Source organism: Haliotis rubra, unplaced genomic scaffold (genome assembly GCF_003918875.1).
Source record: "Haliotis rubra isolate DU_JTF1 unplaced genomic scaffold, ASM391887v1 Scf246, whole genome shotgun sequence".
In the NCBI taxonomy this organism is placed as follows: Eukaryota; Metazoa; Mollusca; class Gastropoda; order Lepetellida; family Haliotidae; genus Haliotis; species Haliotis rubra.
The window spans coordinates 500,165-526,204 of record NW_025766514.1 but is presented as its reverse complement, the minus strand read 5'-3'; the positions used below and the strand labels follow the sequence as shown (position 1 = coordinate 526,204).

Genomic DNA, 26,040 nt, shown 5'->3' with positions numbered 1-26,040 from the left:
CTGTAAAAAATCGAGTCTGGACCAGGCAATCCAGTAATCAACAACATGAGCATCGATCTGCGCAATTGGGAACCGATGACATGTGTCAACAAAGTCAGCGAGCCTGACCACCCGATCCCGTTAGTCGCCACTTACGACAAGCATGGGTTACTTAAGACCAACATTGTAACCCGGACCTTCATGGGTCACCGGTTAGAAGTAAATGGAGATAATCTAGTTAACCAACACGCAGCTAACATCTTAAATAAGGCATTTTGACTGGAAGCTGAATGAATACACAAAATCAGCAAAACGGTCGGGGATATATAGATTTATCGTCCGTCGGAAGACATTTTGTTCAACCAATATTTTGAAAACCATTGCTTGAGTGTTTTCAAATTTTGGGACCGCCTCAGTTGTGTAACGAGCGGTGCGGTGGTTCCCATTTACAATGTTTTGAAAGGATCGCGCCAATTTACATATTTTAAACTAAAAACATCATGGGAATATTTGTTGAACCAATAACATTAATTGTTTTCACATTTGGGTGTCATCCACCTGGGGACAGGTGCAGTGCAAATGTTTTTATTTTATATTTATTTAATTTATACAGAATTGTGACAAATTACATCTCTTGACCTCCAGAAACATTTCCACGTCGAATTAGTTCCACGAATAACACTGAGATGTGTACGTAGCATGTCTAGAACATATGGTTGATGTTGATCAGTTGAAGCTGGGTGTCACGCTGGGTGTCACCAGGCTTGGGGTATCACTCAGCCTTCCTCACAGCTTTGCCTTGCTGTTTTCAGATTCCTGAAAACAACTTTGTTCTCGTTCTGGAATTCTCACGTACATATAATACATCAGATAGTATTGACTGTTTGTAACAATATTTATTCTTCAAGTTTATTTTGACTATGTCCACTGCAGTCAGATCACCTGCCGAAACTATGCACAGAAAGCTGGACGAAGCGCACGTAAAATATGTCACATAATGAGATTCAAAATATAAAAATATTTATACACGTTTTAGGACATGGGTTTGTTCGGATTTTTCTGCTATTATATACATAAGGGCAATGGCTTTATTACCAATACATATTTACATACATGATGCTACAGGTGACGGAAGCCTCACCGAGCCTAGAACTGTGGGTTGAAGCGGTTTTGCATGGTACCCTTTGTCCGGAAGCTCTCTTGTTCATAAGGAAGCGATATGTTCGACACGTCATGTAGGTGTTGCATCTACAACAACAGAACAATCACAAAGTCACACAGATATATCACACAGATATATCACACAGGGATACAGCTGGGTTGCAAACTAGCTAAGGTATCCATTCGTCATATCAAAAGAGCAACTGGAACTGGGTGCCGTTGTACAAAACAACCTTAGCGCTCAGGTGATCATAGCTCCCACACCTTATCATAGACTTACTGTCAGTCTTAATTAGCCCTAAGGTTTGTTTTGTACAACAACACCCTGGCCGTCAGCAACCCGGGTGGCCTGGCGCGCTGACTTGGTTGACACATGTCATCGTAACCCCATTGCGTATTTCGAGGCTCATGGTGTTGATCATTGGATTGTCTGGTCCAGGCAAAAGAGTGAGTGAGTGAGTTTACGTTTTACGCCACTTTTAGCAATATTCCAGCAATATCAAGGCGGGGGAACCAGAAATGGGCTTCGCATATTGTACCCATGTGGGGAATCGAACCCGGGTCTTCGGCGTGACGAGCGAACGCTTTAACCACTAGGCTACCCACCAGGCAAAAGAAAAAAGCAATGTCTCTACCACCAAGATGTTGATGCATTATTGCTACGAGAGGGGTAAGAGATTAATCACTTACTCCGACTGATACACAGTGCCAGGGGTGTCACGGTGATACAACCTATCGCACAACACAACCAAGCTAATACACGAAATACTTAAAAGCACTCAGTATCTACACGCTTAAGCAAACAGGTAGAGTTCATACGGATCCCTGTCCATGTCGATGTGTTTGGAAACATTACTAAAACAGACAAAGCGGCACTTCAACTCCCAGAAGTAAACCTTAACATATCAATTAAAAAAAAAATCAAAAGCCTATCAAAACAAAAAACATCATCCCAAAGTGGCAAAGTAAGTACCAAGTTTCAAATTCAAAACTAAAACTGAAAATAAATACACTCAAAAAACTAAAAATACACCGTATATCTAAAACTATTAACTGGGTGATAACCAAATTATATACAAACAGGTCACACAAACATTAATTCCCACCTACATAACATCTAAAACTATTAACAGGGTGATAACCAAATTATATACAAACAGGTCACACAAACCTTAATTCCCACCTACATAACATCTGAAACACAACTGCACACACTGCAGGGAAACAGACGCCCGACCATGTCCTCCGGACATGTCCTACTACCCTACACGCTACACTACCAACAACACAGAAGGGTGCTCCAGAGTTCACTGGACATGTCCTACTACCCTACACGCTACACTACCAACAACACAGAAGGGTGCTCCAGAGTTCACTGGACATGTCCTACTACCCTACACGCTACACTACCGACAACACAGAAGGGTGCTCCAGAGTTCACTGGACATGTCCTACTACCTTACACGCTACACTACCAACAACACTCCAGAGTTCACTGGACACTAACACACACCTAACACTACAAACTACACTACCGACAACCCCAAGCCCACTAGTAACCTACAATACATTCAAAGTCTTAAGTATAAATCATAACTGGCCTTCTTGGTCGCATATAATTCCACATAACCCACTTGTACCCAAGTTCCAATATAAAAATATCCCACAATATAACCTAAACCCTTCATATATTCCACATCCCCTCCACCTTCCGCCCCTCCCTTTAAAAGAAAACAACAACAACAAAACAAAACCAGCACTAAAAATCAAAACCAAAAACAAAGCAAAAACCCCAAATAATTCCCCCAAACCAGATAAAAACTACCAAACACCAATCTAACCACCCTATACATGTATTTCCGCCCTCTTCCCTCTACCACTTGTGGTAAAATTCCAAATTCATAATTTTTTTTATCATTATACAAGCCAAACGCCCCCTTCAGGTTGCCCTATATTTCAGTCATAAGCACCCCTCTTTAAAACATGGCCTGGCGAGTCCGTGTGCGAAATAAGCATCTTGTTGGGAAGCGAAAGTAAAATCTCCAAATCATCGTCATCATTATCGTCATCGTCTAATATGTGTTGCTTATCTAGGATTGACGTCGATGCGCCTACCACAATGAGACAAGACAATACTTTACCTCCTGTGGGGAGAGCTCCCAGTCGGTATGGCCAGCCACCATGTTGGCCTGGAGTTGGGGCAAGTCCCTGCTGCCGATAATGATTGATGCTATGTTTTTTCTGCAGGACCCACTTCTGTGCAACTTGGGATACACTCCTGTCTAGAAGATACAACACGTCGGGCTGTCACGTCTGTATCATCATCAGATCATAGGGCCGTATACATACTCCAAACAGGTATGGAGGAATTATTATATACATACATGTACATACCAATATTTGTATAGTGCCGATATCCAGCTCAGCTGCTCAAAGGCGCTTTGCTTTCCTTCAATACGTGGATGTCATTCAACGGCCAAAACGTACACTGTATATTCAATCTCAACTCTCTGGGGATCATAGAACTCGTGTAGCTACTAGGGGCACGAAGATGATGGGCTTTTCTATCCTTACGAGGTACCCATTCACAGCTGGGTGATACCCATTACTGCACGTTGCTGTACCCACAACTAGGTGTTTGCACGTATTCATGTGGCCACCATCTAGATTCGTGGGTTCTTTCAAGTTGTGTACTGTACACTAGGGGTTGTGACAACACTGAAAGAGTCTGCACACAAAGTTGACTCCAAGGTTTTTATACCCGGTCACAGGTGGGCTCGATCCCGACACCTTAAGCTCGCCGGATCACCAGCCTGGTGCCTTAGACAGCTAGCCCACCACGCCCACCGCGCCCCCATATTATACGTACATCATTATATAAAAAAATGAAACAATTCCCCCAAAATTATGTACACCATTTACCTGTCTACCTGCATGGCTTAACATTTACTCCGAATAAAATATATCTGTAGCATATACATATAGCTGAACTTTAATTCGTAACATTTTTATACATATTTTCTTATTTTTGTATGTATAATTAATATACCGTGTTAGACTGGTCTTCGTGTAAGACTGTCTTAGTTTTGTATTGTTTAAGGAGATTTCTAAACGGTATAACTTGCAAATTGTTAGTCAGAAATATATCCGAAGCTCTTTATAAGCATGTCAACAACAAATGATATTCATCTTCTACAAGTGCTTTACATACAGGACAGTTTCCCAGACATGAATCAATACTGTCCGCCTCCCTTCCTTATCGTTCACACGTAACATATCAGCTCTGAAAACGTTACAAAATTTAAATTCCAAATTCATATCACATTCTCTATATATCTTATATAGTTAACTATTATTCAAGTTGAGATGTCCGATTTTGGTAAAACCTGTTGACCAATGGTTCTTTACAAATACCACTGATCACGGAAGTTTGCAAAAGCTACACAAATCCAAAACAGTGAAAGTAAAGTACATGACAGACCTCAGTGCCCAAGTGTGGCACCCAGCAGCATCTAGATAATGTATACACAAAGAACTTAATTAAGCACCCCCAGCATTTTTGCAATGACAGGTTTTCAACACGTACATAAAACTTCTCGTGGTGACCACGATGGAAAACCACGACTTTTTCTGACCCGTATGATCCTTTGACTAATAAAAACTGATCGGAATCCATGTTGATTTTATGATGATGATTGCTCATTTAAAAAACCACAGACACTGATTTTCATACAAAACCATGTCTGTACAGATATGGCCGAGGTTAATGTTAGCAGGGGTGTTGGCGAGCTGTGTGACCTACCTGTGAGTGTTGGCGAGCTGTGTGACAGAACCGAGTTGCAGGGGTACCTACTGTGGGTGTTGGCGAGCTGTGTGACAGAACCGAGTTGCAGGGTACCTACTGTGGGTGTTGGCGAGCTGTGGGACAGAACCGAGTTGCAGGGTACCTACTGTGGGTGTTGGCGAGCTGTGTGACAGAACCGAGTTGCAGGGTACCTACAGTGTTGGCGAGCTGTGTGGCAGGCTGCAGGGGTACCTACTGTGAGTGTTGGAACCGAGTTGCTGTGTGACGAGCTGTGTGACAGAACCGAGAGTTGCAGGGGTACCTACTGTGGGTGTTGGCGAGCCCGAGTACTGTGTGAGTTGCAGGGTACCTACTGTGGAAGTGCTTGGCGAGCTGTGTGACAGAACCGAGTTGCAGGGTACCTACTGCGGGTGGCGAGCTGTGTGACAGCTTTGCAAGTGTGACAGAACCGAGCTTGTGACAGTACCTGCAGGGTACCTACTGTGAGTGTTGGCGAGAGTGTTGGCGAGCTGTGTGACAGAACCGAGTTGCAGGGGTACCTACCTACTTGTGAGTGTTGGCAGAGCTGCAGGGTAAGCCTACTTTGTGTGACAGAACCGAGTTGCAGGGTACCTACTGTGAGTGTTGGCGAGCTGTGTGACAGAACCGAGTGTGTGTGTGACAGAACCGAGTTGCAGGGTACCTACTGTGGGTGTTGGCAGTTGCAGAACGAGCTGTGTGTGACAGAACCGAGTTGCAGGGGTACCTACTTTGAGTGTTGGCGAGCTGTGTGACAGAACCGAGTTGCAGGGTACCTACTGTGAGTGTTGGCGAGCTGTGTGACAGAACCGAGTTGCAGGGGTACCTACTGTGAGTGTTGGCGAGCTGTGTGACAGAACCGAGTTGCAGGGGTACCTACTGTGAGTGTTGGCGAGCTGCTTGAGAACGTCGAGAGTGTCCCACAGTCGCGTGTCCTCCTGTATCTTGGTCCAGGAAGGGAAGATCCTCCGGCAGCGAGACTCGTCCTCCGCCAGCCAGGCCAGGCGGGTCTCCCTACCACTGTTGACAGGCAGCTCCCCTTGCTTGTACTTCCCAGTCAGCAAGCCGCTGTCACAGGATATACGGCTTTTGTAATAGTGCACCTATTAGTCATTATTTTGGTAACATCATTATATTTAGATGGCATCAAGCATCAAATGTGATTATATACATCCAGCTGGAAGACATATACAGGTGCATGAGTGAATGATTTAAAAGATGACGTCACATCAGTAATATCGATACGCACCTGTAAACGGTTAACATGAAAGCGATATTGAAACCTCCCTCTTTACACTAGTAGATAGTAAGCCGATGCCGCCAGAATGTCTCACCTCATCAGTGTCCCCCAGGCCATCACGCCGACGCCCACCTGGTTACACACAGCGAAGGCGTCCCACTCAGAGTCACGGCTACCCAGGCTGTAGCGTTGCTGTAAACAAGACACACATGTTGTCAGGGCCGGAAAACGTGTTTAATTCTTAGAAAACTCACTTCACTTGCTGAAAAGTCATGACTGCATATTTTGTGAAGACTCTGGGAAGTTTTTCTCCATCATATATTAGTCACCACTTTAAAAGAGCAAGTTGCATCATTTTACATTGGATGTGAAATTTGCGCAGTTTCTAAATGAAACAAAAAACAACAGATAACCACACATTACACCTATCTGCATTAACAACCTGAACATTAAAATCTGAAAAAACAAAATTGATCAGTTGTGAGATTTCAACCAAATCCCAACACTAATGCCAACTCGACCGAATATCTGAGACAGCATGACTGGATGTTGAAAGTCAAAAGACCTAGATTTGCCAGCAGCTGGGACAAGAGTTCCATGTGTGTAAGTTCACCTGTAGACTGATGAATGGATTAAGCCCGAGTCGGTCTGTGATGTCTGCAATCTTCTGCACCATCCACCCACACAGGTTACTGTTTCCGCCATATCGGATCTTACCGCACCGCACCAGGTCGTCAAACGTTCGTAACGTCTCTTCAATAGGTGTCCCCTTGTCCCAGAAGTGAGTCTGATATAGACAGTAACACATTGTATAGTTCGGGACAAATCAGGTCATCCCTACACTGCAAAGGAGTATCCTTGCTGTTTAGGAATTCGCGACGGATACAAGGGTGTGATTGTACACATTATAAAAAAAATAGATATTACTGCTACGTTGCTTAAAGCGGTTTATATACTAGACTTGAACAGATCACCACATCCAGATAAGTACATGTGTCTCTATTGCTGTGCATTGTTGCATATCGGTTAATCGTTTGACAAAACTTTAATATCTATCATGTAAAAAAACGTAATGCCCGCGTAGGCTTTGCTAGCTTCACTTGTCCTCTTTCCTGTCTTTCCATCACAAATGAAGCATTAGATGACTAAGTAGATTTATTCATGATATGTTTATACTGATACTTAATGCATAGGGACAGGGACAGCCGTCACCAAAACCTGTGTCTTCATTGTTTTATTGCCGTTTCAACGTAATTGGCATGCATAACCAGAGAACATATAATATATATAGTCTCTGGTATAACGTAACATGTTATATTTGGGATTACACTTAGTGGTCTCAGTTAATGACATCTGTTTGTGGGGAGGGGCAACCTTGGTTTGTGTTCCTGGTCTCAGTTAATGGTCTTTGTTTGTGGGGAGGGACAACCTTAATTTGTGTTCCTGATCTCAGTTAATGGTCTGTGTTTGTGGGGAGGGGCAACCTTAGTTTGTGTTCCTGGTCTCAGTTAATGGCCTGTGTTTGTGGGGAGGGACAACCTTAATTTGTTTCCCTGATCCTCAGTTAATGGTCTGTGCTTGTGGGAGGGGCAACCTTAGTTTGTGTTCCTGGTCTCAGTTAATGGTCTTGTGTTGTGGGGAGGGACAACCTTAATTTGTGGGGTTAGGTCTGTGTTTGTGGGGAGGGGCAACCTTAGTTTGTGTTCCTGGTCTCAGTTAATGGTCTGTGTTTGTGGGGAGGGGCAACCTTAGTTTGTGTTCCTGGTCTCAGTTAATGGCCTGTGTTTGTGGGGAGGGGCAACCTTAGTTTGTGTTCCTGGTCTCAGTTAATGGTCTGTGTTTGTGGGGAGGGGCAACCTTAGTTTGTGTTACTGGTCTCAGTTAATGGCCTGTGTTTGTGGGGAGGGGCAACCTTAGTTTGTGTTCCTGGTCTCAGTTAATGGCCTGTGTTTGTGGAAAGGGGCAACCTTAGTTTGTGTTCCAGGGTGCCGTTCCACTAACCGATCTTAGCCCTATGCCAATCGTAAACCCCTAAAATCTCAATCTTAGCGTGACGTTACGATCGGTATACCGTTCCACTAACCAATCTTACCTAAGTCAATCGTAAAGTTAAGATTCAAAGTCTAAGTTGCTCATGACCAACTTAGGATAGCTAAAATCAATCGTAGATAAACCAAAATGGTGGCTTTCCTATTCTATGTGAAACATAAGAGCGAGCATTTCACCGTGAGCGTCCCCTAAAGTCCCCCCATGAAATGAATTTGTATATTTCTGTGATGTAAACAAACACTGCACTGAAGCCTTACAAATGTCAGGCCAGTCTGACCACTGTCGTCATGGGAACACAACCGAGCGAGTCGGTGTAACACATTTGTACAACAATATTGCAACGTCATGGTTAAGAATAGGGACAGCCGTGAAGTGAACAATGTTCTGAAGCAAAAAGATACAAATATGATTGATTTCACTGCGCATATTTGGTGTGGGATTCTAAAGGCAGGCCGCGTGTTATTCAAGACCACTGACATATTCTACGTACGTTATAGCCTCGTCACGCCTTGTTTATTCTGATTGACAAGGTTCAGGCACATATTAAAAGCTCTGACACAATTGACATTTTTAAAGTACAGACCTATTTTTGTTCTCAGTTTATTACTTATAATCTCGGCTGTAAATATTCCCGTGTAAATTATCTGTACACAGCGCATTGAACATGCCCAAGGATGTGGAATAGGCATTTATTATTATTATATTATGCTTGATACCCAGCGTTCTCACGCACTTGCACCTGAAACCAAGGTGCTCACTCCCCTCATATTTTGCTCTAGGTTGTTTCTCTACGTTGACACTTGGTTGGAAAAATACCCATGAAGGACCGTGTTGGAATATTGAACTTCAATAACCCATGCCTGTCGTAAGAGGCCACTAACGGGATCGGGCGGTCAGCCTCGCTGACTTGGTTGACACATGTCATCGGTTCCCAACTGCGCAGATCGATGCGCATGCTGTTGATCACTGGATTGTCTGGTCCAGTCTCGATTATTATAGCTAAGATACATAGCGTTCACTAACATGAACGCTCATGTTAGTGAACGCTATGCATCTTAGCTAGACTATTTACAGACCGCCGCCATATAGCTGGACTATTGCTGAGTGCGGCGTAAATCTAAACTCACTCACTCACTCAGTTGGTTCGTAAACTACTTTCTATCATTTGCTTGACTATGCAAAGGGAGATAACGCGTGCCTCGCATTCCTCTATCTCTCGCACGAAAGAGTCTCGATCTAAGCTTGGATCGGATCGTAAGATCGGGACCGGCTACGATCGGCCTAAGATCGGTTAGTGGAACGGGTGTAACTTTTAGCTAAGACGATTGTAAAATTGGCGTAACTTGCTAAGATTGATCTTAGATAAGATCGGTTAGTGGAACGGCACCCTGGTCTCAGTTAATGGCCTGTGTTTGTGGGGAGGGACAACCTTAGTTTGTGTTCCTGGTCTCAGTTAATGGCCTGTGTTTGTGGGGAGGGACAACCTTCGTTTGTGTTCTTGGTCTCAGTTAATGGCCTGTGTTTGTGGGGAAGGACAACCTTAATTTGTGTTCCTGGTCTCAGTTAATGGTCTGTGTTTGTTGGGAGGGACAACCTTAATTTGTGTTCCTGGTCTCAGTTAATGGTCTGTGTTTGTGGGAAGGGGCAACCTTAGTTTGTGTTACTGGTCTCAGTTAATGGCCTGTGTTTGTGGGGAGGGGCAACCTTAGTTTGTGTTACTGGTCTCAGTTAATGGCCTGTGTTTGTGGGGAGGGACAACCTTAGTTTGTGTTCCTGGTCTCAGTTAATGGCCTGTGTTTGTGGGGAGGGGCAATCTTGTTTTGTGTTCATGGTCTCAGTTAATGGCCTGTGTTTGTGGGGAGGGACAACCTTAGTTTGTGTTCCTGGTCTCAGTTAATGGTCTGTGTTTGTGGGGAGGGGTAACCTTAGTTTGTGTTCATGGTCTCAGTTAATGGCCTGTGTTTGTGGGAAGGGGCACGACTGTGTACCTGATACAAGTCTATGTACTGTGTCTGTAACCTCTCCAGGCTTCTCTCCAAGGACTGTGTGATTGATCGTCGGCTCAACCCGCGGTTTTCGGATCTGAGTCCCACCTTTGTTGCCAGCACAACATCGTCTCTGCTGCGCCTGCAAGGTGGCATAACAAATGAAACATCGCCTGCAAGGTGGCATAACAAATGAAACATCGCCTGCAAGGTGGCATAACAAATGAAACATCGCCTGACTGTCTGCAACGTAAACATTCGGGCTCTCGAAGGGAATGCTAGATGACCAGGAAAACCTATCTTGTTGATACCCATATAATTATTAACACAATTGGGTAATGGAAACCTTCTGCTTAGATACAAAACAATTCAATCTGTTGACCATACTATGCATACAAGGTAAATGTTGAACACGGAAATTGTCAGACGCACCCACTCAACCACTGTCCTATGATGGCCTCTGACTGACCATTGGAGTAGACATCAGCCGTGTCGATGAAGTTGCCTCCTAGGTCAACGAAACGGTCGAGCATGGCATGCGAGGTGGCAGTGTCACTCTGACCAGGATAAGGGTTCTGCAATACACATTGTCAACATTGTATTGCAAACCGTCAACACACCAGTCAACACAGTCACACTGGTGCAGTAGGGATCTGGTATCACAGACCGTCAACACACCAGTCAACACAGTCACACTGGTACAGTAGGGATCTGGTATCACAGACTGTCAACACATCAGTCAACACAGTCACACTGGTACAGAAGGGATCCCGTATCACAGACTGTCAACACACCAGTCAACACAGTCACACTGGTACAGTAGGGATCTCGTATCACAGACTGTCAACACACCAGTCAACACAGTCACACTGGTACAGTAGGGATCTCGTATCACAGACTGTCAACACATCAGTCAACACAGTCACACTGGTACAGTAGGGATCTCGTAGACTGTCAACAGACCAGTCAACACAGTCACCACTCAACATCTCGTAGTGTCACACTGGCAGTCACACTGGTACAGTAGGGATCCCGTATCACACACCAGACTGTCAACACACCAGTCAACACAGTCACACTGGTACAGTAGGGATCTCGTATCACAGACTGTCAACACATCAGTCAACACAGTCACACTGGTACAGTAGGGATCCCTGCGTATCACAGATCCACACCAGTCAACACAGTATCACAGATCTGTATCACAGACTGTCAACACACATCAGTCAACACAGTCACACTGGTGGTAGGGATCTCGTATCACAGACCGTCAACACATCAGTCAACACAGTCACACTGGTACAGTAGGGATCTACAGTATCACAGACTGTCAACACACCAGTCAACACAGTCACATTGGTACAGTAGGGATCCACAGACTGTCATCACAGACTGTCAACACACCAGTCAACACAGTCACACTGGTACAGTAGGGATCTCGTATCACAGACTGTCAACACATCAGTCAACACAGTCACACTGGTACAGTAGGGATCTCGTATCACAGACTGTCAACACACCAGTCAACACAGTCACACTGGTACAGTAGGGATCTCGTATCACAGACTGTCAACACATCCAGTCAACACAGTCACACTGGTACAGTAGGGATCCACATCAGTCGTATCACAGACTGTCAACACACCAGTCAACACAGTCACACTGGTACAGTAGGGATCTCGTATCACAGACTGTCAACACACAACACAGTCAGTCAACACAGTCACACTGGTACGGTAGTAGGGATCTCGTATCACAGACTGTCAACACACCAGTCAACACAGTCACACTGGTACAGTAGGGATCTCGTATCACAGACTGTCAACACACCAGTCAACACAGTCACACTGGTACAGTAGGGATCCTCGTATCACAGACCGTCAACACATCCAGTCAACACAGTCACACTGGTACAGTAGGGATCTCGTATCACAGACCGTCAACACATCAGTCAACACAGTCACACTGGTACAGTAGGGATCCCGTATCACAGAACTCAGACACACCAGTCAACACAGTCAGGTACAGTAGGGATCCCGTATCACAGACTCAACACACCAGTGGTCACACTGGTACAGTAGGGATCTCGTATCACAGACCGTCAACACACCAGTCAACACAGTCACACTGGTACAGTAGGGATCTCGTATCACAGACTGTCAACACACCAGTCAACACAGTCACATTGGTACAGTAGGGATCTCGTATCACAGACTGTCAACACACCAGTCAACACAGTCACATTGGTACAGTAGGGATCTCGTATCACAGACTGTCAACACACCAGTCAACACAGTCACATTGGTACAGTAGGGATCTCGTATCACAGACTGTCAACACACCAGTCAACACAGTCACACTGGTACAGTAGGGATCTCGTATCACAGACTGTCAACACACCAGTCAACACAGTCACACTGGTACAGTAGGGATCTCGTATAACAGACTGTCAACACAGTCAACACAGTAGGGATCTCGTACACAGACTGTCAACACATTAGTGAATACACAAAGATGTGCGAGTAACATCAGCATTACGACTGTCGACCTTCCGACGAGGAGTACTGTGGGGCCGCCTTACCTCCCTGTCACCAAACATCATGGTTCCCAGACATACGGAGGACACTTTCAGCCCAGACCGGCCCATGAAGCGGTACTCCATCTTGCCGGTGGCACTCATGATTCCATGTGCAGGCTGAAACAGGAACAGGTTGTACTCAGTCCACCAGGCATACACACTGGCTACACGCCTACAGGACCAGGTTGTACTCAGACAACCAGGCATACACACTGGATACACGCCTACAGGACCAGGTTGTACTCAGTCCACCAGACATACACACTGGATACACGCCTACAGGAACAGGTTGTACTCAGTCCACCAGACATACACACTGGATACCAGGTTGTGTACGCCTACAGGACCAGGTTGTACTCAGACCACCAGACATACACACTGGATACACGCCTACAGGACCAGGTTGTACTCAGTCCACCAGACATACACACTGGATACACGCCTACAGGACCAGGTTGTACTCAGTCCACCAGACATACACACTGGATACACGCCTACAGGAACAGGTTGTACTCAGTCCACCAGACATACACATACACGCCTACAGGACCAGGTTGTACTCAGTCCACCAGGCATACACACTGGATACACGCCTACAGGACCAGGTTGTACTCAGTCCACCAGACATACACCCTGGATACACGCCTACAGGAACAGGTTGTACTCAGTCCACCAGACATACACCCTGGATACACGCCTACAGGACCAGGTTGTACTCAGTCCACCAGACATACACCCTGGATACACGCCTACAGGACCAGGTTGTACTCAGTCCACCAGACACACACACTGGATACACGCCTACAGGAACAGGTTGTACTCAGTCCACCAGACATACACACTGGATACACGCCTACAGGACCAGGTTGTACTCAGTCCACCAGGCATACACACTGGATACACGCCTACAGGACCAGGTTGTACTCAGTCCACCAGGCATACACACTGGATACACGCCTACAGGACCAGGTTGTACTCAGTCCACCAGACACACACACTGGATACACGCCTACAGGACCAGGTTGTACTCAGTCCACCAGACATACACACTGGCTACACGCCTACAGGAACAGGTTGTACTCAGTCCACCAGACATACACCCTGGATACACGCCTACAGGACCAGGTTGTACTCAGTCCACCAGACATACACCCTGGATACACGCCTACAGGACCAGGTTGTACTCAGTCCACCAGACATACACCCTGGATACACGCCTACAGGACCAGGTTGTACTCAGTCCACCAGACATACACACTGGATACACGCCTACAGGACCAGGTTGTACTCAGTCCACCAGGCATACACACTGGATACACGCCTACAGGAACGGGTTGTACTCAGTCCACCAGACATACACCCTGGATACACGCCTACAGGACCAGGTTGTACTCAGACCACCAGGCATACACCCTGGATACACGCCTACAGGACCAGGTTGTACTCAGACCACCAGGCATACACACTGGCTACACGCCTACAGGACCAGGTTGTACTCAGTCCACCAGGCATACACACTGGATACACGCCTACAGGAACGGGTTGTACTCAGTCCACCAGACATACACCCTGGATACACGCCTACAGGACCAGGTTGTACTCAGACCACCAGGCATACACCCTGGATACACGCCTACAGGACCAGGTTGTACTCAGTCCACCAGGCATACACACTGGATCCACGCCTACAGGAACGGGTTGTACTCAGTCCACCAGACATACACCCTGGATACACGCCTACAGGACCAGGTTGTACTCAGTCCACCAGACATACACCCTGGATACACGCCTACAGGAACGGGTTGTACTCAGTCCACCAGACATACACCCTGGATACACGCCTACAGGAACAGGTTGCACTCAGTCCACCAGACATACACACTGGATACACGCCTACAGGACCAGGTTGTACTCAGTCCACCAGACATACACACTGGCTACACGCCTACATGACCAGATCTTGAACAACACCTTCCTTCATCTATCTCATCGGGTACACATTGTTGACATCATGGATGGGGCTTGACCCGTGTTTCTCATGTGTTTCTCTTATAAAGGTTATTGAACTGGTACTAAATAAATACAAACCATGTCCCAAATGAGAGCTTCATTTCTACGCAGTACAACATCATATTGTCCCTACAATTCTTCAGTGGTAATTACATGCTCTAGTCCACCAAGTAATGTATACACATGGATAAAAGAAACCATATTTTCATAATATCAGTTACAACTAACCGGAGCAAACTGCCGACTCACGATCTGGATGTAGTACCCTCAAGGAATAATTAAATTATTATGATTATTATAATCTATTTATATAGCGCCGAGTTCCAGCTAGCTAGGCTGCTCAAAGGCGCTTTGTTTTTCCCTCGATCATTGGATGTCAATCTCAACGGGACATCGTATTATCAATCTCAATTTTTTGACTCCCTGGGGAGCATACAACTCTTGCAGCCACTAGGCGCACAGAGTTAATGTGACTGTTCCATCCTTACGAGCTACCCATTGGCAGCTGGGTGAACTGGGACACATCGTCACAATACTTAGTCCAAGTTCACTGCATGTTGCTGTACCTGCAACCGGGTGTTTGCACGTATTCACGTGGACACCATTTGGTCATTTACCAACGGATTCGTGGGTTCTTTTAAGTGTGAGAACGTGCTGTCTCACGGTAATTTTTGCCTTAAAATAAAATATATGAATTCAGGATAATGATGACATCAGAGTTGCTAGCGTTCCAAGGTTTATTCAGATGCAGAGTGACTTGACAGGCGACGACAAAATTGGATGTTTAACGTCGGCTTCTGGCGTAAGCCAATTTCGCCGACGGGGTAGGTGGGAGCTAATATAATAAATAATAAATGTTAATAAGGGATAAACCACCTTACCCAAAAAAATATGACAGTCAAACTGTACCTGCTTATATATCGGAGGAACGCATAGCAATTGTAAATAATTGTCACCATTATCCCTTTGTTATTTCATGGGTTGTTCCTGGTTGATACAATAGTCTCATAAATTACCTAACGTATATCGGTCTATGACCGGACGGTGGTAATAAAAACACAAGGCTGCCGTTTCATTTAGCCAGAAGCATTTCAGATTGACCGCCGACTTGCTTGTGGGATTATCATTACGTGGTCAGCGCGTCAATCAGGAAGTGACATGCAGCCGGTAACTGCCGTGCAAACAGTTAACTATTGTCTACAGTATGTCCATGTCTGGCGGCATGTATTTTACAACCTGAGTGAGTTACTCTCGTTTGTGTACGGAAAATCACAACATAGGAAAATCACAACATAGGAAAATCACAACATAGGAAAATCACAACATAGGAACTTTTGTGTATTCATATAAATTTCATATCATAGTTATTATACTGTTGTGTGTGAAATATTAGTGACATATTAGTGACATATTAGTGACATATTTGCACTATAACAAGTGCACAGGGTTGTGTACTGTACACTAGGGGTTGTGACAACACTGAAAGAGTCTGCAAACAAAGTTGACTTCAAGGTTTTTCACACCCGGTCAAAGGTAGGCTCGATCCCGTCACCTCAAGCTCTCTGGATCTCTAGTTTAGACAGCTCGCCCACCATGTCCCTATGGCAAATGGCAATTTTAAACGCAAAACCCACAAGCAAATATGGCCAAACATTGACCCCTTTTGTAATATTGAACTGCTGATAACTATGGTTGTGTGACGTTGACAAGGGCGGGCATTTTCAAGATTCTGGCATATATCCTCAAGAAATGACGTAAGTAACCGAGCACAATGTCAATATCTGGTGTAGCCTCCGGCGGCTGCAGTAACATCTCTGACCCTCTCCTCATTGACTGTATCAGATGTTGACGTGGGGGTGCTGTGTTCTGTTCCTCATATAAGACAACCCCCAAGGCACGTGTACGATGTGGCCTGTGTGAGGACAGTGTGTACAGAGGATCTCCATTGAAATACATTACAACCCTGTGTAGGATGTCAGTCATGTTCTCTTGTCCATTCTGATTTTGACTGAATGTCACAAGGTCAAGGTCACAGTGCTGTAAGAGGCAGACTCATACCACCGATAAAACCTCTGCCAAACGGTACTTACTCCAAGACAATCCGTTGTACATATGTAGTGTTTCTATTGCGCCAAACACGACCTTAGCCATCAGCCATGAACAACTTTCGTCCCACCAGTGTACCCTTCCCCATGACGTCAAATTCCAGTGTCGTCACGCTTGACACCAAGTTAGGCGTGCTGTCCTGATAGGCCAACCGAAACCACTCTGTGTTTGACAAGCCACTAGACATGAAGATTCTGAGAAGGGCTTTCTCCTCCTAAAGAGTTGTCACTCACGATCGTCCTCCTTAACCTGGTTAGCTATTGCTGATGTTTTCCGGCCAGCAGGTTGATTGTCGATGGATGACGACAAACATCAACTGCAATAGCTCTCAATGCCATGCCAGAAGTCCGTATAACAATAACGTGTCGCCCTCTTCAAGCAGTAGTCAACTGAGGAGGGCCCATATATGCTTCTCCACAACGAAATCTGTTCATTTCCAAGTACTTGCTATTTGCTGAATGACGGGAAGACGTTATACACGTGGTGCTCGTATTGATTGTAACACGTGCATATATAAAACCAGTGTATGGTGTGCTCGTAGGGTAATGTGTTAGTAATTCTTAGTAATGCTTAGTGTTCTACGAATACCGTTTAGGCATTTTGACATGCACCCCAACAACGACCATGTTTGTATCACAGGCTTGGTATCGGTTTTAACAGGAAGTTTTATACAATCCCTGAAGTACGTAAATTGAATCTATCTATGTAAATAGTGATGGGGTTTTATACAGCTTTTTGAGAAAGGGGTGGGGGGTGCACAGTTCATTTGTACCCGTTTTCACGAGAGTTTCAATGGTCATGTAATACACTTTCAGGACAAAAGGGGTGGGGTGGCTCAGACTAACCCTTTGTCTCTGAATACGAGGGGCTATCAAAAGGTTTGGGGCCTAGAATACTTCTGATATGTGCATGATAAAAATAACTGTATGATATTGAAGAATGGTTTATATCATTCGCACAAACGTAATATTGACATACACATCTCGCTAGTTTCTGATCACGTGACATCTAATCATATGTACCCCTATTGAAACGTCAGAAATGGATAAGCTTGAGTACAGAGCAGTCATAAAGTTTGTGGTCCTCGAGGGCGACCCAGAGAAGCACATTGAAGAGCGATTGACAGCAGCACTCGTACCCCATGGGACTCAGTAGTCGTACTGATGACAGGGCTGGAAACAAGGGGAAATAACGCAGTTCGTGGACTGAGGCAGACTGACGGTGGCTGGGCAGGTTGCGCCACGATTGCCTGTGTGACGCTGCTGCTGCCCGGCATACTTGTGCAAGCAACAGCTTATGTTGTATGTCTGTCAATGACTAACTACCCAACCCTTGAAGTAGACTTGTTCTGTTCAATGAAAACGCATGAAGGAAAACAAATATGATGACCTTAATTTAAGTTAGAAAATTACCTTGTTCGAGGAAGGTATTCGTCAATGTCCGTTTACGTGTGTACCTGACCAAGTGACGTTGTCTCTGTTTAAATGAAATATATGTAAATTAAAAATAGCGTTTTGCATAACTCGCCTGTCAGCTGGTTACATAAGTCCGAGACACGCTTTACGTCTAGGCGTTCTGCTGTACTGGCCAAAGGGCATAGAACACGTGACAAATGTTTCATGATAAGTACCGGTTGAGTTATATAACGATGATAATTCAGCCCATTATCGACCAGACTTTTCGACAAAGTATATTATGTTCACAATAGCCCGTTAGTGTATGGACGTAGTCTGGCCAGGATATGCAAATAGCATACAGACAGAAAAACAGAATTTTGTTTTGTAAGTGTGTTGCAGTGAATAGACAACAAAAGTGTACATTCTTAGACACGGTATGATCTATTTAGAATGAGAACATTTACATATCTTACACCGATGCGCCACGAGCTGAAGTAAAGCAGGTCTAGACTTCAAATATACAACCTGTTAAACCGGTGATAAATGGAGAAAGGAGGAATTTGAGACAGCTACTAATTCCCAGGTCATATCGTAGATCAAATATAAACTACAACCAGTCAGAAACCTTACTGCGTCTTCTACAATGAATACACAATGCCATTTAGAAAGTGGTCACATGTAACGTATGTTATATTTGGGATTACACTTTCTCACTAAAGTACAGATTCCCTTACTCTTGTCGGGTTGAGTCACATCTGGGAAATTATTTTGCTATTTTTCTCTCTGTATCCAATTTTACATAAGCTGGTTGGACTAACAGCAATACATACCTTTGGATTCCTGGATTACAAGGTTTAAATTCAATCTATATTTCATACGCTCCAAACCTATAATAACGTAATGAGATAATTGGTAACATATGTCGTGGAGATTCACCGACGTGCATGGCCTTGACGTACAGAAGGGACACTGTGTGATTATCTTTGGCTAACAAGTGTGGCGATCATATTTTTTGCGTTTCAGTTCTATGAACATGAAAAGCGACACAAACATGTCCCTATATGGCTGACGTTTACAAACCACAAATACCAACATCTTGCATACATTATTTATGACCATTAAGAAAAGGCTGAGGATTATACTTAAAGATCAGTTCACTTTAGACTGTTACAAGGGAGTTTATATGACACTTATTGCAAGGTATTTTTGAGAAATGTTTTTGATTCAAAGCTTCAAATCCCAGGTCTCGGGGGGAGATGGTGAAGAAATCTAAATGTTTACCACGGAGAGAGAATCTGCACACTACAAATCACGTTTCACGCCGCTTTTAGCAATATTCCAGCAATATCACGGCGGGGGACACCAGAAATGGGTTTCACACATTGTACTCATGTGGGCAATCCAACCCGGGTCTTCGGAGTAACAAACCAACGCTTTAACCACTAAGCTACTCCACCACCCCGTTTGAAAAGTAAATGACTTGATAATATTACATGATTTGCAAATGTGGTTACTGATAACACAGTAGAACATGGATATACCGAACACGGATATAGCGAACACGGATATAGCGTACAAACGGATATAGCGAACAAATTTAAAAGTCCCGTCAATAGTCCTTTATAATGTCATTAAAATTCGTTATATACATGTTCTACTGTAAATCGAAATTAACCTTATGTCGCATAGAAACTCACAGGAAATGCGTGGCCATGTATATCACAGTAAAACGCTAACTGTGAATTCCATCCGTTTGGTAAGCTGATATCGGGCATCACGTGGTCATCATTTCATTCTGATATGATCCACTGACAACCTAAAACATCCATCATGCTGACAGCATGAATTAGGACAGGGTCGTCACGATGTGTGCTTTTATGTCGAGACACTAAACTAAAACTATTTTTTTATTCCTTCATGAACATGGGGGCGGTGGGGTAGCCTAGTCGTAGCGTTCGCTCGTCACGCCGAAGACCCGGGTTCGATTCCCCACATGGGTACAATGTGTGAAGCCCATTTCTGGTGTCCCCAGCCGTGATATAGCTGGAATATTGTTAAAAGCGGCGTAAAACTGACTCATGAACATGTGTGTGACGAAACACACGGTTAGACGAAGACGAGACTGACGGGAAACAACGTTCCCTACAAGCAGTCTGTGACAATAAATGAAAACTGAGCTCGTCTTTTGGTTTTCAGCTGCAAACTTGGTTTTCCAAACGCCTCAGTTATTAACACACTACACATCATGGCAAACGGTACAAAACAAGCTGGCGTACCACCAGTGAGTCTTCCAAGTGGTTGTTCCTTCATTAGTTAGGTATCAACAGTTCACATTGAGTCTCCTGTCCGGGGTTATCGCTTCATGCACCATTAGCCAGCATCATTAAGGTCCCCCCATAGGCACCATGAAGTTCAGAATCACACTAGTGAAGAGAGTAGCGTGTGGCTTTTGGTGATAGTACTTCCATTACTTAACATTGGAACCCAAAACATAATATAAAAAAGGGTTAACATGTGGTTCAACTATATGCCTGATAAGTATGGAATCCTGGAAGGGACATTGTCGCTTTGTCGCATTGTCTCCCTTGGGAAGAATAGAAAATATTATTCAAAACGCGACATGCGACATCGCGACAATGCGACAAAAGGGTGAAATGTCGCGTGTCGCGCTTTGGTTTATTTTGCCTCATTTTGCTTGTTTTTGAGAGGGCGACAACGCGACAATGCGACAATGTCCCTTCTCGGATTCCATAGATCAGGCAGTTTCGGCTCTAAGGTGAACTATTTTCGTAAAATATATGTTAAAATATATCTGCCATTTTTAAACTCAAGAAATCTAGTGTGCTAGACTTTTGTTGACTTGCTTGGGACCAGTTTTGTCAAAGTACAGTTTTTTACAATACTGGACAGTGTTGGTATCATGTACCCAGATATTTGCTGGATGAACAGAATATAATGGGAGTCATTGTGTTGCGTGCAGCTGAACGACTGCATGCCACTGTACCACCATAGTCGCTCATAACATGAACCGCTTCACTAGGCACAGATAGACGGTCACACTTACCAAACAGGGATAAAAACTTAATCTTAAAGGCACAATTCACACCAAACTTCTCTAAAAATAAATAATGCATTTCTCTCAATAATACTAACTATCAACCTGGTCTTGAGAGGGGTAATCAAGAAATTGGGTTTGAGAAGGATGCTGTATTAAGAAATAGTCTCAGATTGGATAGGGCTATGCTGATTTGTTGTGATATGATGTGACAAGTGCTGTATTAAGAAATAGTCTCAGATTGGATAGGGCTATGCTGATTTGTTGTGATATGATGTGACAAGTGCTGTATTAAGAAATAGTCTCAGATTGGATAGGGCTATGCTGATTTGTTGTGATATGATGTGACAAGGGCTGTATTAAGAAAATAGTCTCAGATTGGATAGGGCTATGCTGATTTGTTGTGATATGATGTGACAAGTGCTGTATTAAGAAAATAGTCTCAGATTGGATAGGGCTATGCTGATTTGTTGTGATATGATGTGACAAGTGCTGTATTAAGAAAATAGTCTCAGATTGGATAGGGCTATGCTGATTTGTTGTGATATGATGTGACAAGTGCTGTATTCAGAAATAGTCTCAGATTGGATAGGGCTATGCTGATTTGTTGTGATATGATGTGACAAGTGCTGTATTAAGAAATAGTCTCAGATTGGATAGGGCTATGCTGATTTGTTGTGATATGATGTGACAAGTGCTGTATTAAGAAAATAGTCTCAGATTGGATAGGGCTATGCTGATTTGTTGTGATATGATGTGACAAGTGCTGTATTAAGAAATAGTCTCAGATTGGATAGGGCTATGCTGATTTGTTGTGATATGATGTGACAAGTGCTGTATTCAGAAATAGTCTCAGATTGGATAGGGCTATGCTGATTTGTTGTGATATGATGTGACAAGTGCTGTATTCAGAAATAGTCTCAGATTGGATAGGGCTATGCTGATTTGTTGTGATATGATGTGACAAGTGCTGTATTAAGAAAAAATAGTCTCAGATTGGATAGGGCTATGCTGATTTGTTGTGATATGATGTGACAAGTGCTGTATTAAGAAATAGTCTCAGATTGGATAGGGCTATGCTGATTTGTTGTGATATGATGTGACAAGTGCTGTATTAAGAAATAGTCTCAGATTGGATAGGGCTATGCTGATTTGTTGTGATATGATGTGACAAGTGCTGTATTAAGAAATAGTCTCAGATTGGATAGGGCTATGCTGATTTGTTGTGATATGATGTGACAAGTGCTGTATTAAGAAATAGTCTCAGATTGGATAGGGCTATGCTGATTTGTTGTGATATGATGTGACAAGTGCTGTATTAAGAAAATAGTCTCAGATTGGATAGGGCTATGCTGATTTGTTGTGATATGATGTGACAAGTGCTGTATTCAGAAATAGTCTCAGATTGGATAGGGCTATGCTGATTTGTTGTGATATGATGTGACAAGTGCTGTATTAAGAAATAGTCTCAGATTGGATAGGGCTATGCTGATTTGTTGTGATATGATGTGACAAGTGCTGTATTAAGAAATAGTCTCAGATTGGATAGGGCTATGCTGATTTGTTGTGATATGATGTGACAAGTAGTGCTGCTCAGAAAATGTGTGTTCAAATGCTATGTTGATTTTTGATATTAGAATGTAAATAAATCTTGCTAAATCTGATATATATTATATATTCGTATATATTATCATATGGGGCTTTTGTCTGAGATGTCTGGGGCTTTTGTCCAAAAGGGCTTTTGTCCGAGGGGCTTTTGTCTGTGGGGCTTCGGTCCTGTGGAGCTTTTGTCAGGCAATCCAGGGAAGCTACCATATAATTTATGTGTGACATTGAGCCTTTACGATAACGGTATCAAGTAAATCAACGGAGGATGTGTATACCCATCACTTTGAATGAGATTACATATACCAAAAGTCTTACAGTTTCTCACAGAACTCTCGATTTTATTTTTCTTTCGCTCAGCTATTTTAGCATTCAGGACATCTGTACTTGCTATCAGTAAATGCCAATCAACACCTCACTACGTCAGCGGATCTTACGTATGTACGTACATGTGCATAGTCCAGTGACCTTGCATAACGTGGCATAATGTCCCTATGTATAAAACCTGACTGACATGGTCACTCAGGGATAGGTCTGCCGACATGCCAGGGCGAGACCACCTCAGGGCATCAAACACAACAACAATCACTCAGGGAGACCAGTCAGGGGGACGAGACGGGCCCAGATTATCGACAGAAGCGGACGGATTGTGCGGCTAGTCGGGGCGTTAGCCAAGGCCGTCGCCTCCTCATCAACGACTACGTCGACGATGAAGAATCGCCGTCCGACTTCTGAATGTGTGTAAGTGACAGAGCGGGTCTCCACATCGGGAACATTGGCCACTCGGTCCCGATGTGCGTTCTGTCACGTGATTTCCATGTTATGTACCATTTCTACCATTATTCCCCAACCACAATAAACATGGCTGCTGCTGTCTTCACCTCTACCGCTGACTTTTGTCGTCTGTCTCTTGTCCACCATCCTGAACTCCCATCCGAGAGTACCAAACCGAACGCTTTTGGACACAATGATACTGATTTTGACACATTCATTACCCTATCTCATAGTGTGCAAATGTGATGGAAAATGTCTGGTTTAGAATCGGTCTTCAGCAAGCAATGACTGCCGTTGGAGAGGACTAACATGGGGTGTGCAGGTTCGATGGCTTGGTTGATGAAAGTCATCGTATTCCATTTGCGGAGAGCGATGTTCATGGTGTCAATCACTGCATGGATTGTCATTCCAGATAGATTATTTACAGACCGACGCCATCTACATGTAGATGGAATATTGGCGATTGTGGCTTTAAACAAACAAACAGATCGGTAAATTTGAACACACACATATGTAGTATCAAGATATGGCAAGACATAGACTCTGTGCATAAGCTCTTACAAAGTCACATAATGCGCATGGAAACCACTACGTCATGCATTTCAAGAACTCATGTTCGAAAATAAAATTAAAAATATGACAGTATGACCAAGTCTTGTCTCATTTACCAAAACTGAATGTTCACTAATTGTAGCCAGTAACGTTATAGACCCAGGCAGCATATCGTTTGGCAATTCATAACTGTGAGTTCAAGTTAAGTCTTGACCTTATCTTTATCATTATTTCAGCTAATTGTTCGTTATACAATACCATCTCTGTTTTAATATCAGTGTGCCGGGCACTTCCTGTCCCTGAGAGATGTCTCCTTGGTAACTAATCTGTACAGAGTGTTAATCCTTGTCCGATAATTTAAGCACATTTTCATGCTTGAAATTGTCTGGATTTAAAACGTTTCAGACAAAGTGTATGACATTGTTTGTTTGTTGTTATAACGCTGTATTGAGTATGTGAATGATCACTTACACACAACAAACGACGTTCATTTCCTGACATATTACGCGTGATGCCATTGCACTGTAATTATATTCCCCCATGACACTGCAAGAGTTAGTTTCGTATTGATATCGATGGTACTTGGTAAGTGAGAAATGACGCTATTTTTATTCCCCCAACTCATCCGGATTTAAATGTTCGACAAGGAATATATGACAACAGAACAAGGATGAATGACAACAGAACTAGACTTCAGGGGAACATGCTTATCCAATGTTCGTGATAAGCCAGTAGTTAACACATCAGTCTTATCATCAACTCCACAAGAATCAGACAGTGACTGCAGCACCTCAGAAGATTCAATGTCATTGGAAAACTGTCTAATATCGATATCTCAAGTCTTCCTGTAGCTAATTTCTTTTCACACTTGCTTAGGTTTAGTAAGTTTGACAGAACACTGAATAAATGAATGATCAGATATCTGTTTGTCACTAACATCAACGACATCTAGAATATCACAACTATCCTTGGTTATGACCTGATCGATGAGTTAGACCAGACACGTGCTGTAGGAGACTGAAACATGTCACAGAAGGATTTAACAACGGAGTCAGACAGAGAATCAACATGGATATTGAAATCCCATATTAGAGTGAGTGAGTGAGTATGGTTTTACCCCGCTTTTAGCAACATTCCAGCAATATCACGGTTGGGGACACCAGAAATGGGTTTCACATTGTACCAATGTGGGGAATCGAACCCGGGTCTTCGGTGTGACGAGCGAACGCTTTAACCACAAGGCTACCCCACCGCCCCTCCCCTATTAGAACCAGATGACCTGGTTCCAGGGCAGTTTTGTCAAGGCTGGACTAACATTCAGGAACACTTGCCACATGATTTTGGTCGGTGAAATTTTGGGAATAAATGATAAAGGCTACATTATATGGGAAATGTTAAACCTGGACTCTGGCAGCGTCTCACCAGTGCAGAAATGGTGTACTGGTGGCAGTGGAAATGTGCAGCCACTTGTCGTTGAGACATTCCCCCACGGACCATCCCAATGGTCTCATGACGCTGTGCAGACGTGAGCCTTGGCATGCTATGCGTTTCAATAGCCGTTTAATTTTTTAAACGATCGCAAGGGCAGTGGTTGAGCTTTCCAAAGTGACAGTATTGTGTGGCATTCATTTGCTCTGTTTGTCTTTCCCGGAATGCACGTGCAACAACGTATTGCACGTCTCAAGGACGAACCCACTGACGTCACGAACGTGGCACGTGCATGCAT

The 26,040-nt window shown here is 43.9% G+C and overlaps 1 protein-coding gene across 1 annotated transcript; it reads right to left on the bottom strand.

Annotated features, from left to right (window-relative positions):
* Nucleotides 1-855: 855 nt before the first annotated feature.
* Nucleotides 856-18,656, bottom strand: LOC124279074 (uncharacterized oxidoreductase YrpG-like). The gene is made up of 9 exons (XM_046714877.1): nucleotides 18,344-18,656; nucleotides 12,819-12,932; nucleotides 10,670-10,812; nucleotides 10,241-10,379; nucleotides 6,817-6,990; nucleotides 6,298-6,395; nucleotides 5,844-6,031; nucleotides 3,282-3,422; nucleotides 856-1,227 (listed from the first exon to the last, which is right to left on the bottom strand). The coding sequence occupies exons 2-9, from the start codon at nucleotides 12,915-12,917 to the stop codon at nucleotides 1,211-1,213; spliced, it is 999 nt and encodes a 332-aa protein (XP_046570833.1). The 5' UTR covers nucleotides 12,918-12,932; nucleotides 18,344-18,656; the 3' UTR covers nucleotides 856-1,210.
* Between the last annotated feature and the right edge of the window lie 7,384 nt (nucleotides 18,657-26,040).